This window comes from Mustela lutreola, chromosome 3 (genome assembly GCF_030435805.1).
Source record: "Mustela lutreola isolate mMusLut2 chromosome 3, mMusLut2.pri, whole genome shotgun sequence".
Classification (NCBI taxonomy): Eukaryota; Metazoa; Chordata; class Mammalia; order Carnivora; family Mustelidae; genus Mustela; species Mustela lutreola.
The window spans coordinates 185,876,545-185,889,801 of record NC_081292.1 but is presented as its reverse complement, the minus strand read 5'-3'; the positions used below and the strand labels follow the sequence as shown (position 1 = coordinate 185,889,801).

General features: G+C 37.2%; 1 protein-coding gene across 1 annotated transcript in view; it reads right to left on the bottom strand.

Moving 5' to 3' along the window:
• Positions 1-13,257, bottom strand: part of ABCA12 (ATP binding cassette subfamily A member 12) — a 170,932-nt gene that overhangs the window by 20,518 nt on the left and 137,157 nt on the right. The window contains exons 35-41 of the mRNA XM_059168127.1: positions 13,026-13,112; positions 12,164-12,257; positions 9,164-9,291; positions 6,595-6,682; positions 5,265-5,370; positions 1,101-1,155; positions 349-526 (exon numbers count right to left, since the gene is read on the bottom strand). Of these exons, the coding sequence (XP_059024110.1) occupies positions 349-526; positions 1,101-1,155; positions 5,265-5,370; positions 6,595-6,682; positions 9,164-9,291; positions 12,164-12,257; positions 13,026-13,112 (736 nt within the window). The remainder of the gene's footprint in view (positions 1-348; positions 527-1,100; positions 1,156-5,264; positions 5,371-6,594; positions 6,683-9,163; positions 9,292-12,163; positions 12,258-13,025; positions 13,113-13,257) is intronic.

Here is a 13,257-nt window from a genome sequence, read left to right as displayed (position 1 = left end):
CTCTAAGACTGATGCAAATGTTTTTTTCTTAATTTACTGACTTGTAACAATCTGAAAAAGGTAGGGCCAATAAAGCTAATGCCATCTGTTTCAAAAGATTTATTTGTTTTTAGAGAGAGAGAGTGCAAGCGAGCATGATTCAGGGGAGGGCAGAAGGAGAGAATCTCAAGCAGGCTTCACTCTGAGTATGGAACCTGACAGGGGGCTCAGTCTCACGACCCTGAGACCATGACGTGAGCTGATACTAAGGGCTGGACACTCAAGCGACTGAACCACTCAGGTGCCCCTCAAACTGATGTCTTCTCCCAAATCGATCCTGTCTTTCTTGCAATGACACAAGTTACTCACCATGTCATAAATGAAGTTTGTTACCCAGTAGCATGTCACACCGATGCCTGAGATGTGCTGCAGCTGCTTGGCTTTGGTCTGATGCTCCCTGACAACGTAGGTGACAAAGCTGGCGGTAGTGACAGAGTAGCCCATCAGGATGGAGAGTGCCACTAAAATATCGATTAGGCTGCTCATTCTGTAGTGAGCAATAGGAAGAGGAAAGCACACATAAGTTTCTGGAACTCTCTTCCTTTCAGAAAGACTCATGACTAAAACCATCAACAAAACAGTATAAGACTTGGCTCAGACACAGATAAGTCTTCCTGCAAGGCAGCCAGATAATATCTTCTACATGACTCGGCTATGACCCCGGGTAAATATAGCTCTAGTGCATTGGAATTGACCAGGGATATTTGATGAATAAGTAAGTAAACCCCGGTCTCCAAGAGTTACTGGGTATATACAAGGAATATACAGTTCTTGAGATTCGAACTAGTACTTAAATGCCATGCAGGGAAATTGACATCATGAAGCACTTACATATCTGACTTATAAAAGCAGCAGATTCTGACTCTCTAGTCAGCAAGCTCACTCGGCAACCTCACCGTACAGATTTTCAGAAACTTCCTTTTATCCCAGTCAGTGACTTATATTAACAGCTCTTCTAGATTGACATTCATTCACATACAACTGTGATTTCCAATTATAGTACTTTATATGGAAGCTTGACTATATGCCAAGGAGTAGTCATGCTGGATGTTTCTACTTACGTGGCTTGTTCCTGGTCTTGCACTCCTGGATAGGGATGACTATACATGATAATGCCTTAAAGGAGAGACAGGTTTTTTCATTAGCAGATATTCAGAAATACCAATTTTTGGATGAATAATATATAATACTTTGTTCCTTATGTTCTCATTTTACTTTGGGGATGCTATTTTATTTTTTTTTAAGATTTTATTTCTTTATTTGACACACACAGAGAGAGATCACAAGTAGGCAGAGAGGCAGGCAGAGAGAGAGAGAGTGGGGAAGCGGGCTCCCTGCTGAGCAGAGAGCACTATGAGGGACTCGATCCCAGGACCCTGAGATCATGACCTGAGCCAAAGGCAGAGGCTTATTAACCCACTGAGCCACCCAGGCTCCCCGGGGATACTATTTTAAAGGAAAGTTATTTCCCCCCAGCCAGTCTCACCAATGCCACACAATTAATGGCACTCACATAAAAAGAAAATAAAAATGCTTTCACATTGTATATGGAATTTTGGGAGAAGGGGCAAGAATTTACATTTCTTTTTTTTTTTAAGATTTTATTTATTTATTTGATAGAGATCACAAGTAGGCAAGAGGCAGGCACAGAAAGAGGAGGAAGCAGGCTCCCCACTGAGCAGAGAGCCCGATGTGGGGCTTGACCCCAGGACCCTGGGATCATGACCTGAGCCAAAGACAGGGCTTTAACCCACTGAGCCACCCAGGTACCCCAAGAATTTACATTTCTTATATAGCATTTCCCCTCTATTACATTTTTGTTTTCTATTTTATTCTATCTCATCACATGTTTGTATTTCAGTAACACGTATTATATTGGTATTTAGACTAATTATAAAAGGATCTCCTAAAAAACAATGACCACCCCATTGCTGTTTAGTCTTTTGCTGGGAAAATACTGTAGCCTGAGAAGATCCCTCTTCTTTTACTAATTCCAAGAAAACTACTGTTCAAGAACTCTATCTGGGTAAGGCTTGGTGGATTTGGCCATCTCTGAGGGATTTTCACTGAGACACATAAAGATCCAAGAGAATTCAGAAAAACTAGCTGGCTCTGAAAAAGCAGTCACTTAAATCCAATACAATCCTAAATTATTGGGATGTTCCATAGTCAGTTATAGTTTCTGAGTTAGAAGCCAGATTCTTTTCTCCTCTTATCAGAGGATGTTGACAGCCATAAGTAGCCACAGTCAAAATAGGTGGCTGGCAACAGCTTCCTAATGGACCACACCGGGAAGGCGAAGTCTTACAGTCTGAGAAACTTTGGAAAAGAACTGTAAAGGATGGCAGTGAGGCTATCCCTTAAACATTTGTTTTTTACAGACTCCTAAGCTAAGCAAGAACTTTCTCACTTACTGTTCACATAGTATATGGTTATTGTATCAGGATATTAAGACCCTTTCACAGCAGCCAAATAGAAATTATTCTGAAGTTCTATTCTCTGCATAACTTAAATTTATAATTTTTACTAAGTAGAATGTAACATATTTTGAGGTAGAATTCTGCAACTGTTACATGTTAAAAAAAAATAAAGCAAAACAAAAAGCCAGCAACAATCAATGTGGCCTATAACTTTAATCACATCATAGGGCAATGCACTTTTCTTATCTTTTGTGTAAATTAATGGTCTCTTTTTTTATTGAGATTTAGTTTTCCTTGGGGCCCTACTTAAACCTATTGCTGAATCATAATACAGGCGGGGCAGGGGGGGGGGCACTTTTTTTTTTCCTGCTTGGTATTTCAGAATCAAGAACTTACTCTATTTCACTGGAGGAATCTTTACAAATGCATTTACTCCCCTATGAAAAATGCTGCTGAACCAATTGTTTTATACATATTTTTAGCAGGAAGCTCAAGTAAAGGCATTAGGGTTAATGGAAATCTTCTCTGGATTCTACAGCACCCAGCATAATGTCTTGAGTACAATCAGTCAGTGAATACTTATTAAATCTCTATTTAAATTAAAATTTCAGTGATTTCCCCCATATCTGTTTCGATTGTCTCTGTAAGTTGTCAACCTAAAATGAGATGCTCCCCATTGACCACTACTATTAACTCAATAAAGGGTCAGAACAAACATGAGGGTGGAGGAAACAATGTGTCAGGATATCTAGAAAAGAGCAAAGCGGTAGAACATTTATTAGAGAAAACAAGCAAACCTATATTGCTTGAGAAGAAAACAGAATTTTCATGTTAAATTAACCACTAGAGGGAACTCCATGAAAATAATAATATTGACATCGCAAAAGAAAACTAATTAAAAGATATTTACTAGCATGTTAGATTTCAAAGAAAATCAGTTTTACAGCTAAAGCAAAATCCCAATGCATGCAGAATTCAACAAACATGCCTTAAAACAGGTAGTGTCACTGGGGGAGGGAGATGTCAACTCAGAGTAACTGAGTTGATTTTTAAAGACAGTATTACCATGGCCCCATACATGCATTATAGAACAACAGAAGTATTTTGGGGGTGACATGATTTCTTCTTTAAAGAAAATCAAACTCCTTCCCAAGAGGGTGAAAAGCTACCACTTTCATGAATCTATGCAAGAAAAGTTAAAAAAAAAATACACATACACACACCCACATACACATATGGCACACTACTACTAATTGCTATGTCACTCAAACTAAGCCTTATTTTTAAACCTAAAACATAAATTTCCTTTTAGGGTCAGTATATAGTTTATGTCCCAGAATTCTTAGTTCTTCCACTTCTATAACTTAAACAATGTAGTGGTAGGGACCACAACAAGCCTGCTAGAGTCCAGAGTGATCCAGACTGCATTGGTCTTGGCAAAGAATACTACTAATAAATGAAACCTGAACACAGGTTTCAAAAGCTAACTCTTCAAAAATGGTATTGGTCTCTTGTTCTCACCTACTTAGCATTTCTACAGTTCTTTCACTTTCACTATCTGTCACAGAAACAAATATCTTTTGTTCTGATGAGGAAATCCTACCAAAGTCAAGTGTTCAATCGTATTTCAAACCAGGTTATACTAAACCCATCCAGGTTTGGTCACCATTTAATTTAATTTGCCACTTTTGACTATGCCGTTTATTGATGCTCTAGATCTAAGGACCATCTATCAGTCTTATTTTGTTCACAGTTCCTCCACTAGGAAAATGCCAAAGCAGTTGGGAAAAAAATACTGTTGTCTCTAAAATAAAGACTGAAAGATTCTCTTGCTAGGATGAGTATGTGACTCTCTAATTTACTTCTCCAATCACCAGAATATCCAGCACACACTATTCTGCCTAACAGGAAGGAGATGAAAGAAAGCAGATCATGGCATTTCTGAAAGGTATGTTGTGTCTATTTTTCTACTTAGTAGGCTATTTGTTGGCCTGTTTATTCATCTAGAAACTCAGTCTTGGCCAGCAAAAAGGTTACTCATTTTTCTCCATCTTTACTATTATTAACTTTTAGGATCAGTATGGAAAATAATTTGAGCAGGCTTAACAAGATGAAATAGTTTGATGAACAGTAATTGAGTTTGAAAAAAGTATATCAGTCTCTTTCAAATCCCAAACCCTGTTTTAAAAACTATGTGGATGCGTCCTAGGAAATCCAAGGGAAGGAGACATGACTGAGTCCAGAGAAGTATTGGAAAAATGAAGAGGCAGGAGTCAGACAGACCTGGCTTCAAATCTCATTTCTGAGTCCTAGAGAAATAATAGCAGAGACCAAGAATATTCATCCTGAAAGGCTGTTTGTAAGGATTAGCAATATTTCATATAAAGCACATATCATATGGTAAGTGCTCAAGTAATGTACAGTTTGGGTCATGTGTAGAACTTTTTAGTTTGAAAGTTCTGGCTTCATGTTTATAATTATTAACATTTAAGTATTTTTGATTCCTTAGCCTATATACAAGTAAATAGTAATAAAATGTTTTCCTATGAGTAATAGCTACTAGACATGAGAGCAGCAACAAGCATTATTATCCTGACTCAATAGATGAGGAAGCTAAATTAACCTGCAGTCAAGGAGATTACCCAGAATGTTCCATCTGGTGGTAGTTACTACTTTCAGACTCCTTTTAAAGATCTGTGATTTAGATACCATAAAATACCTGGAGGAAACAGGCTCTACCATGCATTTTTATACGGACAGAGGCAAAAGTTGCAATATAAGAAGCTTCTGCATAAGCAACTTTACCGTGTCGGGCAGCATCGTATTTTGACATGTTAACTCGTAGGAGGAAATTATTCAAGCTGTTGAGGTAAGCTGGAAGTGAGTGATAGCCTTCTGGATCATACCATACCTGTTAAATTCCAAAAGGAGGCAAGATCAGTATTTTGTTCAAGAGATTAGGCTGCCTTTACATCTGACAGCCCACAGAATTTATATTTAAAAGAAGAGCACCAATTTCCCAATAACTTGTTTTATCTTGGAAGATTAGAACATTCCCCAGAGTGTTAACCATACACCTCTATGTCTCCAATTTAGAGGTGGGCAGAGATTGGGAAAAACATTTCCCCCCCTGTGTGATGGCAGTAAGTTATTAGTTATTCTGTACCTTCTCTACGGGCAAACTTGAAATAAACTGGCGAAATCATTAATATGTCCATCTCTGTGGCTAGTGTATAGGGATTCTGGGACCAGAGCTAAGATATCCTCAGTAATAATAACAACAAAAAACAACATCTAGGCCAGGCTGTACAAAGTTTAAATATGTACACACGCACTGTGTCCTTAGCAACAAGACTGATAACCTGGAAATTCCCACACTAACTTTCCATTCCTAGTTATAAACCACACAGAAGTGAGTTACTTTACATTTTCTGTTAAAAAAAAAAAAAGAGGGTTTTAAAATACTGCTGTTTCCATGTTCTGTAAGAATCAAGGATAACCATATATGACATACACCTAAAGAAATGAGCATAAAACATTAATGTACTATTTAATCAAAAATTATAAAAGGAGTACCCACACTGAACCATCACTCAAGTTGAGAAACAAAAATTGCCAGCATCCAGAACATCTTCTCCAGGATTTTCTGTGTCCCTCAAAATCATAATACTCTCTATAAACAATATAGTTGAGTTTTGCCTACTCTTAAAGTTTATGGTAAATGCAATCACAGTTAAGTGTTTCTTTTTGTTTTTTCTTTTGCTTATTAGTAATGTTTGGGATATTCACCTGCTTGTATGGAACTGAGCTCACTGCACTGCTGAACGTTCTACTGAACGAATACAGAACACTTCATTTATTCTACTGTATATGGACATTTGGGGTTGTGTTTTCGGCTAATATGAGAAACACTACTATGTACATTTTTGTATATGTACCCTGGTGCTTGTGTATCCATGTTTCCCTGGGGTAAATGCATAGGATTGGAAGGCTAGTGCTACAGGCAAAGCATTATGCCAAACAGCTTCTCAAATTAATTGCACCCATGTTTTGTTTTCACCTCATGCTCATGCTTGGGCATTTCAAGTTCACATTCTCATTTGTATGACATCCCAGAAGAAAGGTTATAATTTACCTTAGCAAGTGTTCTATTGGCAGGAACTTCTGTTATATCAAAACGAAGGTCTTTAGTCAAAGGCAACCCAAAACTCCAACCTCCATACCTATATAGAGTAACAAAATTTATATTTGTTTTAATGGAAAAAATATTCATAAATAGACCTAAATTGTTTAACCAAGGGCTCAATGTTTTCTTTCCACTAGGAGCACATCAAAAGTATAAAATAAATACTGCCTGGAAAATATTTCACATTTTTATTGATTTCTTTAATCATATTTTAATCTAAAGTGTACATTATAACTAGAAATAAAAAGTCCTTTTAAACAATTGCAAATGTGGGGTAAACATTCTGAAAATAAGTGATATGTAATCTAACCAATTCCTTCAACTTAACTGGATCACACATCATCTCAAAAATTACAATATTTCAGCCCTTAAAAGTCCTTTTTAAAGAAGTGGGTTTAGTTTTATTTATCCATTTAACAGAGAGGGAGAGTACAAGCAGGGAGAGCAGTAGGCAGAGTGAAAGGGAGAAGCAAGCTCTCTGCTGAGCCAGGGGCCGGATGTGGGACTCCATCCTAGGACCCGGGGATCACGACCTGAGCCGAAGGCAGCCACTTAGTGAACTGAGCCACCCAGGCGTCCCTAAAGAAATGATTTAATACTAAAGTGATATAAGATCAGTTCTCATCTTTTTTCAAACGGCTCTGTTTCTTCGATTTTCCAGACTTTTCCTCCTAGCTTGTCCCCTGGTGCTATACTTTTTCTCTTCCTGGGCATTTGAAGGTGAATTTGCCTCTATAATTGCCTGGTACTCATCAGTTCATAGTCTCTTAAAAATATAAAGTAGATTTAAAAATTCAAATTTTAAGAATGGATTAACATGTCCCAAGTTAGGTTTGTTAACTAAACCATGGTGCAGCCACACTAGATTAATCCTCTAGTGACTATCATCCTAAATGTAATGCTATAGAGCTGTATTTCTGACATGCAAAGAACACTACAGTATACTGTTTATTCTTTTAAAAGCATGTTTATAATAAACCTCATTCTGTTGAAAATATTTACATGTATCTGTGTCTAGAAAATTTTTGTAAGGATAAACAATCAATAGTGGTTCTATCTGGACAGAGAGAAATTCCTTTTTACTTCTGCTTATATGCAGTTTCTAATTATTTTACAGTGAACATCAGTCATTTGTGCACATTGAGAAATAAAAGAGGGAAGAGACAGAGGAAAGGAGGAAACAGCAGCGATTTGCAAAATGACTAACTGCCCCTCCCCCAGGTTTATTTGAGGTATAACTGACAAATAAAAATTGTAGATATTCAAAGTATACAACTTGATATCTTGATATATGTATATAGTGTGAAATAATCATGATCAAGCTAATTAAAATATCCATCAGCTCACACAGTTACCATTTTCTTTTTGTGTGTACACACAGGCCTTGCATGTGTGTGCACGTATGGTGAGAGCTCTTAAGATCCATCCTCTTAGCAAACTTCAAGTATGCAATAAAGTATAGTTAACTATAGTCACACTGCTCTAGATTAGCTCTCCAGAATCTATTCTAATCTTGCATAACGGAGCCTTTGTAGCCCTTGACCAACATTTCCCCATTTCTGGCAACCCCTAGGCCCTGACAACCATTCTACTCTCTGCCTCTATGGGTTTGACTATTTCAGATCCCACACGCAAGTGGGATCATGTAGTGCTTGCCTTTCTGTGTCTGGCTTATTTCACTTAGCATACAGAGTGACTTCCAGGTCCACCCATGGTATCCCAAATACAAGCCTACCAACCTTACATCCATGGCAAAACTTTGGGTGGCTTTGGTATAAGCCTGTGGCCTTGCTATACATGGACAATTTTATCCCTAAACTTGAGATATTTATATTGGAACTAAGGCCAATTGTCACCTAAAGCCGTGCCTTAAAATTTTCCAAACTGGGGATGCCTGGGTGGCTCAGTCCATTAAGTGTCTGCCTTCGGTTCAGGCCATGATCCTAGGGATGTGAATAGGGAAAACAAAACAAAACAAACAAACAAAAAAAACCCTCTCCAAATTGGTGAGGTCAAGAACATTTCTGCTTCAAGAAGAAAAAGATATGTACAAGTTTAACAATACATTTTTGCAGCCTAAAACAACCCCAGTGCTTTTTAATTTCTTAAAATGAGTCTTATTTGAGGAGATTATTATTTTTTAAAAAAGATTTTCATACATAAGACTGTTTTGATAAAATAGAGAATTTAACCACATAAATCATCAATAGAAATTTTCATCTCTTCTTTTAAAAAGATATATTTATTTTAGAGACAGAGAAAGCATTAACAGGGGCGAGGAGCAGAGGAAGAGGGAGAGGAAGGGAAGCGGACTCCCTGCTGAGTGGGAAGCCTGACACAGGGCTTCATCTCAAGACCCCAAGATCACGACCTGAGCCGAAACCCACAGTCAGACACTTAACTGACTAAACAACCTAGGTGCTCCAGAAATTTTCATCTATGGTCTCAAGTTCAGAAGGCAGTTGTCAAAATTTGAAATCAAGATATGCTAAATTAATATATTATAGAGTATTTTTACCTTTTTTGCATAAACTCATTAGCAGTTGATATAAGATAATTTTCCAAGCGGTGCCCAGTGAGGTTGTAAATTATTTGAGAAGAGTAAGTTCTTCTATGAGGTGGAGAATAGTTAAATTTAGGACACTCCTGAAAAGTAAAGTTAAAAATAAAGTTATTTCTGATCGATGCTTTGCAAATCAAATAGACAACACGAAGAAGCTTCAGTCTCGTGATCTGTCTATTGCTGCAACAGGTAGAGTGTGATAAGATTGTCTTCTTACTCTAAAGAGATTTGAAAAGGAAGATATCTTCCTATTCCAAAAAAATTGGAGAAGTTATTATTTCTATAGAACACACACATGTTTAGGACTTACTTGAAACCAAAAAGAATACAAGTTAACCAATGTGCAATTTTCTTTTCACTGTACTAACAAGTCTGATATGAACAGAGAATAACATTAAATTCTAAGATAAATTAAAATTCCCTCAATAATTCACAGGAAAGAAAAAAATGTTTGCCCAGAATTGAAAAGATGACACTAAGGGACATAAGTTCTCAGGTGACAGCAGTGGAGGAGTTTGTGCTGTAACATCAAGTGACGAAAGTTGAGTGTCAGAGCTCCAGTTTACATGTATCTAAATCTTTATAACTTTATGTTAAATAAATCTAAATCTAATATTTACATATGGAAATGCACAGTTATTCCAAAATAAAGTTGGCATATATTGCAAATTTGTTTACATATTTCTACATGCGCATGTATGGATACTGCAAAATCTAATACAGAGAGTCCCTGTACACCCTTCACCCAGTTCTCCCCATTGTCAGCATCTCACATTGTGTATTTGTCAAAACTAAATGTATTGGTACATTACTATTAACCAACCACAGATCTTAGTTTTCACCACTTATTTTTAGGCTCAGAAGCTTTCTGCACTTTCTGACCACTTACTTTTCACTGAAGCTTCCCATGCTTCTCTGACATGAACTTTAGTTTGGGAGAAGTCTAGCATTTTTCCAGTTTTTCCTTCCATTCCTTCACATGATGCCCCAGAGCCCGAGGCTAGTACCACATTTTAGCACAACTTTACATGTACTGAGGCGTAAAGTTGCAGACTGCTCTAAAAAATGAATGCTGAATTTCACCTTACATCAAGTTGGGTCAACATTTAGATCACATTTGAAGAAAGTTACTGGTTCCACAATTAGAGACACCCTTATGTATACAATGTAATCATTTAGCTTTAGTCTTCTGTTGAACTGTATGTACAGAAAAGCACATATAATACAGCCTGATGCATTTTGACAAACCAAACACACCCATGTAACCAGAAACCGGGTAACAATGCAAGTACCAGAGAAGGCCCCTCCTTAAGCTTACTTCCAGTCACTACCACTCCCAAAGCATCCAGCTCAGAATAGTTTTGCCTGTTTTTGTACTTTATAGAAATAGGATTGTATTATATATACTCTCTTGTATTTGGCTTTTTTCTAGTCATTATTCACTTGTGAGAATCCTCCATATGATGTGTGTAGTTGCAGATCAAACGTTCCCTTTTTGCTGTATACAGATTCCAATGTGAAAATATATCACATTTGATTGATCCACTCTACTGCTGGTGGGTCTCTGAGTGGCTATTACAAATAGTATTGCTATGAATATCTAGTATATGCCTCTTGGTGAACACGATCACACTTCCGATGGGAGTGTAATACAAATGGAATTGTTGATCCCATAGTTTATGTATATCTTCAGAGTTAGTAGGTACTTTCATATATACGTATTTGGTGATTTATTTATATATAAAGTTTTTATTTTAATTCTGGTTTGTTAGTATGCAATGTTATATTAGTTTCAGGCATACAATATAGTGATTCAACAGTTCGTACATCACCGTGTGCTCATCACAGCAAGTGCAATCAACACCTCTTTCAACCATCTCCCACCCCACCCCCTCTGGTGACCATTGGATTGTTCTATAGTTAAAAAGTTTGTTTCTTGTTTTGACTCACTCTCTCTCTGTCTCTCTCTCTCATATTTTCTTTGATTAATGAAATTTATCTGGGTTCTAACTCAGTACTGTTAGTTGACTCTTACTGTGAACTACAGAAAACACATAAAAAATTCCAGAAATTAGTCAGATTAAATGAGGGATTAGAAAACTCTTTGAGTACTGGGTAACGCTAGTATTGGAATATGCAAGGATCCCAGAAGATGCTTGTGGGATCCCAGTTTTTATTGTTAGTAACTGTCTTGCATAAGAACACAAAAACAGGTTGCATTTACACTAACATTTCCATTCCAAAATACTGTACAAAGAGTTCAAGGTTCAATGACACAACGCTATTGAGAAAATATTGCTAGATTCCTCTCCTGGGGGGAAGTAAGTTGACTACACAGTCACTCTCAGAAGCTTACAGTCACTTATTCTCTTCAATCTTTCATTTCCCCTGTGAATTTGGTTTTCTTAGAAGTATGTTGAAGTGATAGGCCCAGAAAAGTAAGGTGTGTATCTATAAAACACAGACGGCATAAGGGATGGTTGGATAATCTTTTCTGTTTCTATCAGGATGTCAATTTTTCTTGCATGCTATAGGTGCTCCTTAGAGACAAATGGAGTTCTGTTCTGGACTTACACATTACTGACTTCATAGCTGACCACCAAATGGGGAGTCTTACTCTGTTTTCAAAAATATGACAGTTATGGTGGCTTTGTTGTCTGAAACATAGAGCTTCCTGGTCAGAACTGAACTGAGAACAAAAACTCATTTTTAGTCGGTTTCTACAAAGACTGTAATAGAATTACCTGCCTTTGGAAATTTGTTCTGAGATGGATTTAAAACAGTGACCTGAAGTTCAAAGGCAATATTTTTGAGCTGCCCTGCTCCACATCTCTGAGCTACTAGCTTCCATAAAATGAAATTATACTGACTCTTTGGTAACCTGGATAGATCTTTCAAGATTCAGTATTTATTCCTTTCTTTTTCCTACTTCACTGAAATGGAATTCCATCTTACCTGGATATTTTCTGAGCAGGAGCAAACACCGAAATTAGTGATGGGCTCCCCACTGGTGTTCCATTTTCCCAGACTATCTTCCCTTAAACACCTTCTGCAAGTAAAAATGATATTAAAGTGAGGTATGTGTGTGTTCTAATGGTTATGTATGAGCATGTAAGTATTTGGTATTAAATTCAAGTGTACAGCCTTAGGTACAGTTTGCTGGTTTTTCATAACTCAAATATACATTACACTACCATTTCCAAATGATTTGACATTTTACAAGGAATAAGAGAGAATGCTTATTGATAGAAGAACTGTTTTAATGTGGCAGGATGGGGCTTTTTTGACCCCTTTCTTTTCTGCTCTTTCATTCTGTCCTTTGATGGGAAGGGAATACTTGAGCCAAGTAACGCACCAATGTCAGGTTCACAGGCACCATGTACCATCTTGGAAGTTTGCATAGGCAATACTACATAGCACAAAGATGAATTCGAGTCTGAAGACTTGTGTCTTGGTTTTAGTTGCACAACTTACAGTCTAGATTGTTTTTACACAAGTATCTCAGTCTATATGAGTCTCAGTTTCTCCATCTAAAAAATGGGATTAATAATTCACAGGGTTGTTGTGATTGTTAAAGGGAAACACATACATGAGAGAACTCTACAAATTATTAAGTCCCTAATATTTAGTAATACAGCACAGCATAGCCAGGAATGAACTAGAGGGGAGAGAGAAAATCTGTTCAATATAGATTTCTCTCAGGGGTGTCCATGCATGCACATGTATACAGACAAACCAGAGTGTCAAAGAGAAAGGAAAAAAAACAAACAAACAAACAGAAAAAAACAGAAAAAGACAAACTCCAAGAACAACTTACGGATCACTGATGTTCAAACACACGTTGTCAATGCCAGGGAAGTTCCACATTGCTGAGACTAGGCCTTGTGTGCTTGGGTGAGAATTCCTGTAATTGTAAAGGACAGGAACAAATTCTTGATCCTCCACAACTCTTTCATATGAAAATCATGCTTATGCATGATTTGGAAAAGTAAAATACACTGTCTATGAGATAGTCTTCTTAAAAACCTGAGAAAGACTCAGTATCAGGA